General features: G+C 40.1%; 1 protein-coding gene across 8 annotated transcripts in view; it reads left to right on the top strand.

Annotated features, from left to right (window-relative positions):
• agap1 (ArfGAP with GTPase domain, ankyrin repeat and PH domain 1) overlaps positions 1-16489 on the top strand; it is a 766011-nt gene that overhangs the window by 399642 nt on the left and 349880 nt on the right. For all 8 annotated transcript variants that reach the window (XM_043693252.2, XM_043693251.2, XM_043693245.2 and 5 more), the window contains exon 3: positions 1118-1205. In XM_043693252.2, coding sequence (XP_043549187.1) covers positions 1118-1205 — 88 coding nt within the window. The remainder of the gene's footprint in view (positions 1-1117; positions 1206-16489) is intronic.

The following is a 16489-nucleotide window of genomic DNA, read 5'->3' as shown; positions in this document are numbered from 1 at the left end:
TCCCCAGCCAGTCTACATTTGTAAATCTTACAATAGTGTCTAATTTCAGGTGTGATTCTGTAATTGGAAAACAGTTGCTGGATAATCCTGTGTGAAAAGAATTATACTGAGCCAATTTAAGATTGTCAATCAATCTTGTGTGTGTACATTAACAAAGCTATATATATCAATACATAGTGTTTTGTTCTTTGTAGTCAGGAAGAATATACAACACAGGACATCTATTTCAATAAAACACAATCACAATTACAGTTATTCTCTGGGACATTTCCCATGGTAAGACCTTGACCAATTGCATTTAACTTGACTGGTTTAAAATTGAAGCAAAGATTTACAGTTAACTGTCGGTCATCATATAACTGGTTCCTTTTTACATGACACTGCCTATAACGTTCGAAGTCTACATGCCAATCAGTCAGCACTTTGCTCTCATGCAGTAATATGGTTGTTTTCCCTTGACATTGGATTTCTTTCCTTGACCAGCTTGTGGTCTGTACAGCACATGCACTGCACTGTTTCGAAATGAGGCTTCCTGGAAAATCTAGAGATGTTTGTTTCTTTTTAAACTTGATGATCAAGCGAGGACTTGACTGAATTGGGCTGCAGTTTTTTGTAAAGTAGGTTGCATAAGCAGAAGACAGAGAGAACATTTGGAAATTAACCCTTAAACCCTTGGCAGCCTCACTGCATATCGACCTAAATACTTTTTGTATGCAGAATTTTAAGGATTTTGTTTAAAGCCTTGCAGAAATTGCTGTGTTATCTGTAAAACTGTTATTGCAAATGGGAAGGTACAGAATCAATTGAATATCAGATTACATTGAGATGTTCAATTGTTGCTGTACTAGAAGCTGTGATAACCATTTAAAGTGGTTTGTTGAATTTTCCTAAGTTCCAGAGATGTTTAATTATTTAATGATTGCTAGAGGTTGTAATCTCTCCTTCAAAGTGAAGTCATGAAGCTAATGGATATGAGTGTTCCAGTTGGAATTCCACATAAACTGGTTTTATGTTTTGTATAATATCCACAGTGGTGAGACACAACCTGAGGCTATAATGTTCCAAACTGTCCCTGAGGTAGAAAGATATCTCATTGACACTGAATCTTGTCTTTCAGGGAATTGTCGGTAATTTAGCCAGTGGCAAATCTGCCTTGGTCCATCGATATCTGACAGGAACGTACGTTCAGGAGGAATCACCTGAGGGTAAGCAAAGAGCAGTTTCATTTTATTGAGTTGTTTCGGTTTAGACTTAGAGATCAATTGAAGATACTTTTTTGACCTTTCTATTGTTCAGTCGAGATGCAGCCATACAGATTAATTATTGCTAGTTTAATATACAAGTAATGTTAAATAGAGCTGCTCAGATTTAGCACACAGGTAAAATCACCAGGTCTTCGCCTAATGAATAAAGGCCAGCTAGCTGATTCTTGGCCCAATTTGTACAGATTGTGCTCAGTTGACTGAAATCCCTCAAATTGTACGGATCGTGCTGGGATAATAGTCCATGGAATTGTACTCATTACTATTCAGTAGCTAGATGCACCACAGCGTGTGCTGTGATAGTTCCAAGTCTCAAAGCTTTCCCATGCTGAGTTATCTAATCTCCTATGGAATGGTTCACCCTTGGGTACTGCAGTGAATCTTGATGTCTCGGGAAATCTTGCCAAATTTCCCACTCCAGACCACTATCTGCCAAAGTGTCTTTGTGGCAAAAGCCTTAGTTTTAATGTTCTTTTTGTGGAATACCCTGACGTAAAGAATGACTGATTGATTGAGTGAAGGCTGTGTGAACTAGCACCTATGTTGCTATGTAACAGCAGCCACTGAGTTACAGGATGATAAACACTTCACTCAATTATTGATTAGTATAGGAGATGTTCATTAGATATTGAGCTTCATTTTAAATAAACATACTTCGTAATTGTCTGGAAACAGCATTCTCCTGCCCAGTGCTCTGGCAGTTGTAGGACCCATCTTGACTGATTTAATCACAACTGTGGGACATGTGTTCCTCTCACATAGATTTTATATTTTGAAATTTCCAATGATGACTTTAGAATGTCATTTCTGAATATTATACATGTTGCTCATGATATTCTCCATGCTCCCTTAGCACACAGTCTGTTAAAATGAGCAGATCTACAACTTAAGGTTAAAAAGAGAAAAATATTAATGGGATAAGATGTACTGATGGAGGTTACTTTTTTACCTTTTGTCTTGCATTAGCTGTCATCCTCTCCCTCCCTCACACCTACCACTGAAAGCTTTTAATTGCATTGTGGTTTATATTTGGTCTTTATACCCAGAATAATGCATGGGATATTTTGTGATTCATACTTCTGGAATGAAAGTAATTTGGTAATATATTTTAATATGATCCTTAGTTGTTTCCTACTTCCTCCCCCTAAATCGTGGTGTGCTTTGAATATATCTGCAATTCTTGTGTCTCTATCTGTTTACAGACTGCTTTATAATTATGTAATTGCCTCTCTTTATTGGTTAGTGTGTGCTGTCAAAAAGGGCTAAATTTCTACCTCAGCTGCTATCAAATTTTTTTGTCTTTTTCTCTTACCAACATGCATCTTTCTAAAAACGTGTGTTGCTTTGTTCTGCTGAAATTACCTTGGAACATTTTATTAACTATTAAAGGTTAAACCGACTGTTTTCCAAAATAACAAAAGCTATCAGAATATCTCCAGGTTCATTTGCTTCCCAGACAGTCATTCTGTTAACATTGATCATCAAAATCTACCCAGTTTAACAGTTAAGCATTGCGTTGCTTAAACAAGAGCAATCTGAAATTTACAAACCAGCTTGCTAATTTTATCTCAATGTACTAATAATTTAAATAGTCTGTGATAATGAACAGGAGGATCTTAAATTTAATGCAGGATTTAAAATAGCTCACCCATTTTAATGGTGCATTTGTGTGGAGAGGTGTATTTTGTCTGTGAAGCTATGTTTTTCTATTTCCAAAAGCCATTTTAAAGCGTTGTATTCATAAAAGCTTGGCTGCTTTCCGTTAGTCTGTGATTACTTATTGAGTTGTGAGAGTAGGCAAGTGATTCCACTTAGTTCCTCGCATTTTTTTCGTGCTTTATTTCATATCCCTTCATGGTGTTGATCATTTGCTCTGATGTGATTCCATATTTCTCACTCTAATAGCCAATATTTGGGAATGAGTCCAAACAATGTATGCCCATGTACCTCCACACAAATGTACTTCTTTGCTCCTCTTCAGCAGAGTTTGATTGCTTTTACAGCACTTAACTGTCTTTCTCCACAGAATTTGCTTCAGGTCAAATGGGAATGCTGTGGCATCCTAACCTATCCAATTACTGCCTACTGTAGGGCATTGAAAGCTGTTGGAGCAGCCTGTATTCCACTGGTTTGACATAGCTCAGAATTGGAGCTTGACACCTCTGTTTAATTTAACCACATCTTTTCACCAGCTGCAGCAACTTGTAGAGCCCAAAAATCTCTTGATACACAGTCAAGAATTATCTGCTTCAGCCTTATTTCCCAAGTAACGCATTGTAAATAAAACTGTATTTGTATGATTGAAATCCACTTTACTGATTTTATTTCCTGCGTTTGGAACTCTCAAACCACTCCTAAGTTTGAACTGTTTTCAAACCATGCTCATATCACACTTTGATAGATTAATGTTAGGTGCCCTGTTTTAAGAAAAACATTCAATATTTAGTAAAATAAGGATGTTGCAGTTTGCCAACCAAATGACTGAACGGGAAGCAACCTCAGGCTTCTAATTTATATATTCAGGTTAAGACGTTTAGATGTGCACGCTTGTACAAAATAGGTCATGCACAAATGATCCAGAGGGATTAAGTTAAAAAGAAACACTGTCTGTGCAGTTGTGTTTGGCTTACTGGCATACACTAGGCAATTTAGGAGCAGTAAATGTGTGCCTTCAGTCATATTGTTACTGATGACTGGCTGTTCCATTCTTTGCAGACATGGATGCAGGTAATTGTACACTATATTCGTGGCAGCAGCAATCCTCTCTTCAAGAAGGAAGAGGTTCCAATGTTGTACAGTACAGTTCTGATTGTTCAGTGTGCCCATCCTTGTAATGTTGAAACATCTCAATCTGTTTGTCTATCAGGCACCTTGTAGTAAATCCCATGTTTTCTGTCAGAATAATCATTTCCCTGGCAAATACTGCCTGTATTTATTCATTTATATTGAATGTAGAAAACTTCTGCCTCTGTTTTGAATGTTGCTGGAGAAAATAATTCCTGTTCTTTGATTATCTTTTTTGGCTAATGGAATTGCAGTGCAAACACGGAGAAGTTGCCATGGTAACACCATGACAAGTGCCACCTGGAGTGTAGTTAGTGGAGAACCAATACTCTAATTAGCAGTTTGACATGATTAGCCTTCGTTTTCTATTGAAGGAGGTTGACTTCAGGGAAACCTATTAATTCAAGATTTTTTCCTCTGCCAACACATTCTTATCTCCACCAACTTCAGGTGGGAAAACTGCTAAAATGTAAGAGTGCATTTCTGTGCTTTTCTTTCTCAACGCATTGAGTTCCTTCTCACAACATGGAAATCATGTCATGGGCAGTTGGGTATCCCACCCTTTCAGGGTATTGAAATGGCTTTGATGAAAGCACAAATCTCATCCCATTTGTCTGTTACAAAGGCAACTATCCTTCCTCATTCTTCTCAACATTAGCCTCGCTTGTTCATTTATCTCTCCAATCATACCAGAGATTTGCCATTGATAGCTTCTCTTCCCGTTCCCCCACAATTTCCTCAGGGATCCCCGAAGAATCCATCCTCAACCACTTCCTATTTCTCACTTACATGTTGTCACTCAGTGACATTAACAAAAGTGACAAAGTATTAGTTTCTGCATGTACGCTGATGAAACCCAGCACTACCTCACCCTATCTCTTCAGACTCCACCTTCTGCATCGAGTGCTACTTAAAATATTAGAATGACCGAATCCAGTTGTTTTCGGTCACACCATAGATTCTGTTTTGTTGCCAGACTTTATCCATCTCCATGGCATTTGACGTAAGGCTGAACCCACTGTTTGCACTTTCAATACCATATGTTACTCTCAGCTGAAATTGCAACCTCTTATTTCCACCTTTATAACATTCTGTCCCTCCACCTCTGCCTCAACTCTTGGCAATTGGTATTCTCATATTTGCCTTCATTTACTCTAGACTGAACTATTTCAATGCAATTCTGACAAGCCTCCCACATTGAAAATGCTGCTGTCTCCTTGCTTGCACCAAATCCCATTTGTCCATTAATGTTGTGCTGAGCTCTTGATGAAACAATGCCATAGTTTTAAAATTCTTATCTTTGTTTCCAAATCCTTCCATAATCACAGTTTTGTAATCTTTTCCAGCCCAGTGACCATCCTGAAATATCCATGATTTGCTAATTCTGACCACTTGAGAATCTCCAGTTTTTCATTTCACTTTGTGATGGTGACATAAACTACATAGGCTCTAAGCTCTAGAATTCCCTTCCTAAAGCCCTCTGCCTTGTCAACCTCACTGTCCGCCTTTGCTAAAGAGGTCTAGCTCTTTAAGCAAACCTTTTGTCATCTGCCCTAATACATTCTTATGGATCTTCATGTCAAAATTTGTTTTATAATGTCTTTGTGAAGCACCATAGATGTTTTGTTACGCTAAAGATGATATGTACATATCATATGTAGAGCAGAAACTAAGTAGGTAAAACAGAATAGCAGCATATTAAATTGGAAATATTAATGTATGATGGGATCTGGGTGTTCTTGTAATTCAGTCACTGAGAGCATACATGCAGGTGCAGCAAACAATTCGGAAAACACATGGTATGTTAGTCTTCATTGCAAGAGGGTTTGAGTATGGGAGTTTGTCTTATCACAGTTAAAACTACATCTCACTATCCTTGAGACCAAACATGGAGTATTGTGGGTAGTTTTGGTGGTCTTGCATGACATAGGATATACTTTTATATAGTGAGTGGAGTGAAAGTTCACCACACCAATTCCTAGGATGGCAGGATTGTTGAATGAGGAGAAATTAGATCAAATATGCCATATTTCCTGGAGTTTAGAAGAATGAGCAAGGAACCTTATTGAAATGTATAGAATTCTGACAGTGTTGGATGTACTGTATTTAAGGATGCTGTTTCTCCTGTATATAGGGGATCTACACCAAGGGGTTTATAGTGTCAGGATATGTGTACTTCATTTCGGAGTGAGATGAGGAATAATTTATTCATTCGGAAGTTGGTTAACTAGTGGAATTCTCTACCACATAAAGCTGTGGAGACCAAGTCACTGAATATATTTTAAAAAGAAAGGAATAGATTTCTAGACCCTCAAAGTAGTATGAGGTATAATAAGAGATCAGGTATATGACATTTAGCTAAACGATAGTCCATATTTGTACTAAATGGTGGAGCAAGTTAGGTGGGCCTACTGGCCGACTCTTGCTCCTGTGTTCTGTCTTTGCATTTGCCTCAAAGGAGAAACAGGTGTTGAAGAAAAGCAATCAACTGACACTCCTCTCCGTGACCTCTTCACATAGATATTTTGATAGGATTGAGGGTCTTTTTTGATGTGTGCCACCTGAGGATCTAGGTACTTGTGGAAAACACAGAAGGTATATGTAACAAACAAGGAAGGAACATGTGGTGGAATTTAAAAGCTTCTCTTCAACTGATTTATTCTGAGATTTCAATAACAAAGCTACACACTTAATTTATTCTCCCCCACAGTCTTTATGTTAGACATGTCCTGTAATGTAAGGCAGCAGCCTATGATGTTTCAATAACATCATATTTGTATTTCTGGAAGATGTAGCTGCCTGTACATTTTTTTGTCTGTGTGCTACTATTCCCATCTTCTGCAACAGTTTTCTTCTTCTGAAGGATAATTGCTTCCTGACTGGGAAAAAAATTCAAAATCTTCCTGTTGCTGAGGTGCTTTTGAGAAGTTGTTTGCAAAATATCCAAGGGCCTCCCTGGAATCACTCAATGATTTTGTTTCAGTTCAACTGGCTTTCTTCAATGCTGTTTTGAAGCTACCAGCTACTGATGAGATATAGTTTTCCTGCGAAGAACTTTTCATCAGCACCATGAGACCTCAGAATGGTGTGTTGCCTCCCTTATGTCAAAATCAAGGATATTTTGGAGAGGCTGCAGAATATTCTGAAAAGGAAGAAGGACCAGTTGGAATTAGCGACATATGAAGAGGATGAGATGCTGAGGAGAGAACATCGCAAGTTAGGCAGGAATTTAAAAAGTAGGTTCTCTAGGGTAGTAATATCCAAATTACTCCCAGTGCCACGAGCTAGTGAGGGTAGGAATAGGAGGATTGAGTGGATAAGTCATTGGCTGAGGAGCTGGTGTAGGGGAGAAGGATTCACATTTTTGGATCATTGGGATCTCTTCTGGGATAGAAGTGGCCAGTATAAGAAGGGCAGATTGCACTGCGGGGGGAGGAATGGGTGGCGGGGGGGGGGGGGGGGGGGGGGCAGGGGTAGGGGCAGGATGTACTCATGAGATCAGTTGAGTCTGGTGCAGTTGGGAAAAGGAACGTTAAACAGTCAAGCCAGGCAGCAATAAAGTAGAAAACAAAGCAGGACTGATAAATTAAACATAATTGATTTCAATGCAAGAGGCCTTAGAGGTAAGGCAGATCAACTTAGTGCATGGTTGGGTACATGGAACTGGGATATCATAGTGGTTGCAAAAACATGATTCAGAGATGGACAGGACTAGCAGCTTAATGTTACAGGCTATAGATGCAAAGGAAGGATAGAAAGTTGAGGGGGTGAGAAGGGAGGGAGGAAGGGTGTAAGAAAGGAGAGAAACCTTAACAGCTGTACTTCGGGAGGATAGTCCTAAAATATGGATAGAGAAGTTATTTGGGTGAAAGTGAAAAATAAGAAAAGGATGAACACCTTATTAGGATTGTATTATAGACCCTCCAGTAGTCAGTGGGAAACTGAGAAACAAATTTGTAAGTAGGTCCCAGGTATCTGTAAGAATGATAGGATGGTTATGGTAGGGGATTTTAAGTTTCCAAACATAGACTGGGACTGCCATAGTGTTAAGGGCTTGGATGGAGAGGGGTTTGTTAAGAGTGTACAAGAAAGTTTTCCTATTCAGTATGTTAATGTAGCTACTAGAGAAGGTGCAAAACTTGACTTACTCTTGGAAACTAAGGTAGGGCAGGTAACTGAGGTGTCAGTGGGGACCACTTTGGGACCAGTGACTATAATTCTATTGGATTTAAAATAGTCATAAAAAAACGATAGACCGGATCTAAAAGTTAAAGTTCTAATGTGGAGGAAGTCTACTTTAGAAGATATTAGGCAAGAACTTTCAAAAGTTGATTGGAGCTGGATGTTTGCAAGTAAAGGGATGGCCAGAAAATGGGAAGCCTTCAAAAATAAGATAAGTAGAGTCCAGAGATGCTGTGGTCCTGTCAGGGCAAGGCTGGTAGGTGTAGGGAATGCTGGATGACTAGAAAAGTTGAGGCTCTTGTCAAGAAAAGGAAGGAAGCATATGTCAGGTATCGACAGCAGAGATCGAGTGAATCCCCAGAAGAGTATAAAGGCAGTAGGAATATATTTAAGAGGGAGATCAGCAGGATAAAAAGGGGACATGAGATAGCTTTGGCAAAACGGGTTAAGGAGAATCCAAAGGAATTCGACAAATAAATTAAGGGCAAAGGGATAACTAAGGCCGAATGGCCTTACTTCCACTCCTATGTCTTATGGTCTAACTAGGGAGAGAATAGGGCCCCTCAAAGATCAGCAAATCTGCCAATGCATGGAACCGCAGGAGATGGGGGGGATACTAAATGATTAGATTAGATTAGATTACTTGCAGTGTGGAAACAGGTCCTTCGGCCTAACAAGTCTACGCCGACCCTCCGAAAAGCAACCCACCCAGACCCATTCCCCTACATTTACCCCTTCACCTAACACTACGGGCAATTTAGTCTGGCCAATTCATCTAACCTGCACATTTTTGGACTGTGGGAGGAAACTGGAGCACCCACAGGAAACCCACGCAGACAAGGGGAGAATGTGCAAACTCCACACAGACAATTCGTCCGAGGCTGGAATCGAAACTGGGACCCTGGCGCTGTGAGGCAGCAATGCTAACCACTGAGCCACCCGTGCCACCCCTAGCCACTGTGCCACCCCATTATTTTGCATTTGTGTTTACTGTGGAGAAGGATATGGAAGATATGAAATGTTGGAAAATAAATAGTGGTATCTTGAAAAATGTCCATATTACAGAGGAGGAGGTGTTGGACATCTTAAAAAGCATAAAAGTGGATAAATCCCCAAGACCTGATCAGGTGTACCCGAGAACTCTGAGGGAAGCTAGGGAAGTGACTGCTGGGCTCCTAGCTGAGATATTTAGATCATCAATAGTCGCAGGTGAGGTGCCGGAAGATTGGAGGTTGGCTAACGTGTCACTATTTAAGAAAGGTGATAAGGACAAGCCAGGAACTATAGACTGGTGAGCCTGACATCAGTGGTGGGTAAGTTGTTGGAGGGAATCCTGAGGGACAGGACTTATGTGCAGTTGGATAGGCAAAGATAGTCAACATGGCTGTGTTCATAAACTTACTTGAGATTTTTGAAGAAGTAACAAAGAGGATTGATGGGGGCAGAGCAGTGGACATGATCTATGTGGACTTAAGGCATTTGACAGTGTTCTGCATGGTAGACTGGTTAGCAAGTTTAGATCGCATGGAATACAAGGAGAATTAACCATTTTGGATATAGAACTGGCTCGAAGGTGTAAAACAGATGGAGGTGGTGGAGGGTTGCTTTTCGGACTGGAGGCATGTGACCAGCGATGTGCCACAAGGATTGGTGCTGAGTCCACTGCTTTTTGTCATTTATATAAATGATTTGGATGTGAATGTAGAAAATATGGTTAATAAGTTTGGAGATAACACCAAAAATGGAAATGTTATGGACAGCGAAGAAGGTTATCTCGGACTACAATGGAATCTTGATCAGATGGATCAATGGGTCGAGGGTTGGAAGATGGAATTTAATTCAGATAAATACGATTGTTGCATTTTGGAAATGCAAATCGGGGCAGGACTTATACAGTTAATGGTAGGGTTCTGGGGAGTGTTGCTGAACAAAGAAACCTTGGAGTGCTGGTTCATAGTACCTTGAACGTGGTGTCTCAGGTAGGCAGGATAGTGAAGAAGGCATTTGGTATGCTTGCCATTATTGATCAATGCATTGAGTCATATTGTGGCTGTACGGGACATTGGTTAGCCTACTTTTGGAACACCACATTCAATTCTGGTCCACAATAAGAAGGATGTTGTGAAATTTGAAAGGATTCAGAAAAGATTTTAAAAAATGTCGTCAGGGTTGGAGAATTTGAGCTATAGGGAGAGGCGAAATAGGCTTTGGCTATTTTCCCTAGAGCATCAGAGGTGAGGGGTGACCCTTTTAGAGGTTTATAAAATCATGAGGGGCATGGGATGGAGGGTCTAAAACTGGAGGGCATAGGTTTAGGGTGAGAAGGGAAAGATTTGAAAGGGACCTATGGGGCAACTTTTTCGCGCAGAGGGTAGTGTGTGAATGGAATGAACTTCCAGAGAAAGTGATTTAGGCTGGTACAATTATAACATTTAAAATGCATCTTGATATATATATGAATAGGAAGGGTTTGGAGAGGTATGGGCCAAATGCTGGCAAATGGGACTTGATTAATTTAGGATATGTGGTCAGCATGAATGAGTTGGACCGAGGGGTCTGCTACTATGCTATACAGCTCTATGACTATGACCTCACCAAAGTGGCTTTTTTTTTCAGGTGGGATTCTATCTCACCTCATGGGGTGTTGGACGCCATTTTATATCTGTTCTGGCCTGTAAACGTTTTGTGAAAAATTACTTGCTCTCATGGTGTCAGCGAGGTAATTTGTGCTTGCCAGAGAAAGTGGTGTGGTTGTTCTCCATTCAATAAGCTTTTTATGCATGTTACCACGTTTGACAGCATGCATGGCATCAACTCAAGTGAATTGACCCAGAAATGCTACCTGATGTCTCTGTGCAGTTAATTATTGCGGCTTGTTGAGCAGTAATATTTCTTGCAAATTGTTATCTCTGGTGCTTCTATAGAGTAGCACAGTGCAGTCTTGTTGTGCATTAAATCTAGTCAGCAACATATAGTTAAGCCATTATATATCATGAATGAAAAGTACAGCATGGAGAGGAGGCGATTAGGCTCATCAGGAGTTTCAAAGAACAATCCCACTCTTTAGCTCTTTGCTATATTCCTGCAGTTTTTTTTCCACATATTTTTCCAGTTTCCTTTCGAAAGCTATCATTGATTCTGTATCTAGTAGCCAGTCCATTCCAAATCCTAACCACTTGTTACGTGTAATTTTTCCTCCTGTTGCCTCAAAAATTCTTTTGCCAAACACCCTAAGTCTCTGTCCTCTGTTTGACACCTCATTCCATTTAGCATTAGAAACAATTTGTCTTTGTTTACTCCATCTAAACCTTTGAGATTTTTAAACACCTCTCTCAAACTTTCCTGTAGCTTCTCCCACATAAGGACAATAAATTCTGCTTCTTTAGTCAGTTCATTACATTTTTTAAAATTATATTTTTGAAGGTTCTTTCCAAGGTTTCTTCATAGAATGAAATAGAAATAAAGGCACTGAAACTATTAAAAATATCCCCCTCTTCCTGCCAACCCAGAAAATCAAGTTGCACAGAGAATCACTATCTTAAATACTGATTCATTCATGGTCAATGCTGCATTGAATTGTATTAAGTGTGCAATACATAGAAAGGTTCCCATCAGAGTACAGATTAACAATGAGCAGAAGTAGCTCGTTGTTTGTGAAATCTTTTCTTTACAGTCTAATAAATCCAGATCAGAAAATGTCGTTCATCAGAATCATAGAAGCATAAAAAAATCTAGAGCAGAAGTAGGCCACTTGGCCCACCTAACCTGCAGCACCATTCAACCTTTGTCTCTATGCCATTTTCCCACATTATCTCCATATCCCATGATAGCTTCAATATGTACAATCATAGAATCCCTATAGTGTGGATTTGACCAATTCAGTCTGCACCAATCTCTTCACGGCATTCCACCCAGTCCTCCTCCCTATCCCATAACCCCACATTTACAATGGCAATCCATCTAGTTGCCCATCCCTGGACACTAAGGGGCAATTTAGCATGTTCAATCCACCTCATATGCAGATCTTTGAACTGTGGAAGAAACTGGAGCATCCGGCAGAAATACACGCAGACGGGGGAGAATGTGCAAACTCCACAAAGACAGTCACCCAGTGCTGGAATCTGGCACTGGGAGGTAGCAATGCTAACCACTGAGCCACCATGCCACCCTTAAAATTTAGAGATCTAGAAATATTTATCAACCTCTGTCTTGAATATACTTCAAAACTGGGCCTCCAGAGATCACTGAAATAGAGATTTCACTTCCTGAGTGGAAATTTACCCTTATCTCACTTTTATCGGGTCAAATTCTTTTTTTGAGACTCTTCTCGGTTCTAGACTTTCCAGCTAGTAAACTTCCTTCCTTTATTTACCCTGCTACTCCCTGTAAGAATTTTGTATCTTCCAATAAGATGATCTGTCATTCATCTTAACTCCGGAACATATAGTCTCCTTATTGTCTCTTCACAGGCAAATCCCAGAATCCAAGAAATCAGTTTGGAAAACCCTTTGTTGCATTCCCTATATGGCAAATGTATTTCTGTATGGAGATTCACAGAAGGAGGGGGCTGTAGCCTAGTTCCCACAAACTTGCTCTAAACTGTTTCGTGTCTTAATTACAAAAAAAATTGACTTACTTCCATACGTTCAGCCAAGCATAGGAAGGTTTGTTTCCTGAATGTTTCTGGTATCCAGCCATTTCTGTATTGAAACCTTGCTGCAGATCATTCGCTATGTAAGACTCTATTAGAATTACTATTGAAGTTTAACTTTTGAATGCGAAATTGTGTACCTTTCAGCTGCGTGTGTGGCAGAGAAATCTAGATTGCATTGTGTAGACCTGCACGAAGATTTCCACTGATGTGAGTTCTTAACTGGTGGGGCACAATTTCAGCTCTATGTAAGGGAGTGAGTTTTGAGTTAAAGTCTTGTCAATTACTTCTACAGGCCAAGCTTGCCACTGGTGGACTCAACCTGTATATTATTGACCTATTTATTCCAAAAGAAAACAGCTCTGAGAAACTCCTCGCAAGTCAACAGCGAGCAATTTGTCTTTCAGTAGCAACAGTAAAGGGGGTTTGTGTGAACCGCAGTCTAAAAAAGCATTGTCACTAGGCTAGTAATCTAAAAGTAATATCCATGTTCAAACCCAATACAGCAGATGGTAACCCTGAAACCATTCTCATTCAAATCCATCTGATTCACTAATGAAGGAAATAAGACCATAAGACTACAGGAGCAGAAATTAGGCCATTTGGCCCATCGAGTCTGCTCCACCATTTGATCATGGCTGATAAGTTTTTCAACCCCATTTTCCCACTTTCTCTCTGTAACCTTTGATCCCTTTGGCAAACAAGAACTTATCTATCTCTGTCTTAAATATATTCAATGACCTGGCCCCCGCAGACTTTTTGTGGCTACGAATTCCACAGATTCACCACACTCTAGCTGAAGAATGTTCTCCTTCTCTTCATTCTAAAGGGTCTTCCCTTTACTCTAAGACTCTACCCTTGGGTCCTTTTTCGAGCATCCACTCTGTCCAGGCTATTGAGTATTCTGTAAGTTTCAATCAGATCTCTCCTCATCCTTCTAAACTCCATCAAGTATATTCCCAGAGTCCTCAAACGTTAAGCTTTTCATTCCTGGGATCATTCTCGTGAACCTCCTCTGGACCTGATACAGGGCTAATACATCCTTCTGGAGTTGTGGGACTCAAAATTGCTCACAATACTCTAAATGTGGTCTGACCAAAGCCTTATAAAGCCTCAGAAGTACATCCCTGCTTTTATATTCTAGTCCTCTCGAGATGAATGACAACATTGTATTTGCCTTCCTAATTACCGATTCAAGCTGCAAGTTTACCTTAAGAGAATCCCGGATTAGGACTCCCAAGTCCCATTGTACTCCAGATTTCTAAATTTCCTCCCCCTTTAGAAAACAGTCCGTGCCTCTATTCTTCCGACTAAAGTGTAAGATTTCACACTTTCCCACGTTGTGTCTCATCTGCCACTTCTTTGCCTACTCTCCTAACCTGTTTAAATATTTCTGCAGCCTCCCTGCCCCTCCACCTATTCTGCCATCTTTACCTGGTCAGGCTTACATGTGACTCCAGACTCTCAGCAAAGTAGTTACTGTTAACTGCTCTCTGAAATGGCCTATCAAGCCACCAAGTTATATCAAAACCACTAAATTGTCTTAAACAAAAATGAAAATGGATGGACCACCTGAAACCTAGACAATGACAACAGGAAACTCAACCCTGTCCAATTTATCAGCATATTACACTTAACCTATCACATTAAAACACCATCATCTTCAGCATTATCTCATCTACCTGTGATTTAACTAGCCTTTCATAATGCACTACCATTATCTGTTACTGAAGCTCTGTAACATGATCCTGGGCATATATTGCAACACTAAGTTAAACTACACAACTGCCAGAATAACTTCCATACTGGCAGGTAGATTGGGTTGGATATATCTATTCGGCATGGACAAGTTAGACCGAAGGGTCTGTTTCCATGCTGTACATCTCTATTACTCTATACAGTTGGTTGTGCCTAGGCCACTATCCTGAGGCTTATGCTAAAATTGGAAGAGCTGACTCACAAGGGCGGAGTCATACTCTCAGAATCAAGGTTCCACATATCATCACCACCATTCTGGATGAGGTGGCTACAATGTGGTATACATTTGGGAGAGAATCTTCAACATCACCCTTGAACTTGTGAAGCCTTCCACAACCCCACCTTGGCTTAAAATAAATCAGTACATCTCCATGATGAATTACGCTTTGAGGACTCGTTTACAGTGGTGAGGTTGTAGAAAGTACTCTGGGTAGGGGACTTCAGTGTCTGTTACCAAGAGTGGCTGACAGCCCTGCATGGTGGCCAAAAATGAATTTTTAAAAAAATTAAAAAGGACAGTGCAAATACGCTCATTCAAATGGTCTGACCCTGTGCTATAAGCTCAATGAAAGATCATATCCTTGTAATCCTTTCTCTGTCATGTGTTTTTCTAACAGCTCTTGAATGCATCAATGTAATTCAACTTCCACCTTTGTGTCATTCTAACCACTCTGTGGGTACAGATGTTTCTCCTGAATTCCCTAGCATGTTTATTAATGGCTATCTTGACTTCGCACCATCTAGTTGTAGACTTGCCTGCAAGTGAAAACATTTTCTCTACTTCTGCCTTTTCGTAATGTTAAAGTCCTTTTTTCTGGTCACTCCTCAGCCTTCTCTCTGAGGAGAAAAGAGCCCTTCACCTGTTTAGTTATTTTTATCAACTTGATTGGACATTCCATGACATATCTCCAAGGCAGATGGGATTTGAACTTGGGCCTTCTGCCCCACAGGGATACTATGACTGTGTCACAAACCTTCCTCACTTATAAACTTTCCTGATAAGCATCATCCTCTCTATACTCCGCTCCCATGCATATATAATGCAGTTGGGAAGGTTGAGGGATCATTGTGATTTTATTGCAGTTGTCACAAAGATTTTGATTAGCCCACAAAGTGAATGCCTTTGCATGGCACCTATAATAATGGCTACAACATACAAAATCGTCCAGCAGGTCTCTTGTACTGCTGTGGTAGTGTCCCTATCTCTGCACCAAGAGGACCATGTTCAAGTCCCATCTGTTCCAGAAGTGTGTCATAATATCTCAAAACATGTTGATTAGAAAATATCTACAAAATCATCCATTACTGTCATATTAAGGCCTTCCTGATGTTTGAATTCACCTATAAGCTGAACAGTACTAGTTGTTAGAGTCAAAATGTGGTGCTGGAAAAGCACAGCCGGTCAGGCAGCATCCGAGGAGCAGGAGAATCGACATTCCAAGCATAAGCTCTTCATCAGCAAAGAAGAGTTTACGCTCAACACATCAACTCTTCTGCTCCTCAGATGCTGCCTGACTGGCTGTGCTTTTCCAGCACCACACTTTTCAACTCTGATCTCCAGCATCTGCAGTCCTCACTTTCTCCTAGTACTAGTTGTTAGCCCCTTATGGTAATTTATCAGTCTTGCAGTGGATTGAATCTTATACTTCTAAATGCTGGATATTTTATTGGCCATTGAACACTCACTTATTTATTATCTCCCATGAGTACAACTTTAGTCAGCAATTGGCAACGTGTCTCACACTTGCAAAATTATGTTTATTCTGTTGTCCTGATTAGAATTGCACTCATGTAAAAAGCAGACTTTACCCTATTCGGTGCATTTTTCATTGAGAATATGTTCAGTTTAATT

This window comes from Chiloscyllium plagiosum, unplaced genomic scaffold, assembly GCF_037043375.1.
Source record: "Chiloscyllium plagiosum isolate Xiang-an unplaced genomic scaffold, Cpla_swu_hap1 HiC_scaffold_7, whole genome shotgun sequence".
NCBI classification, from domain to species: domain Eukaryota; kingdom Metazoa; phylum Chordata; class Chondrichthyes; order Orectolobiformes; family Hemiscylliidae; genus Chiloscyllium; species Chiloscyllium plagiosum.
Note: the sequence above shows the minus strand (reverse complement) of the source record. Positions and strands in the feature narration are given on the sequence as shown.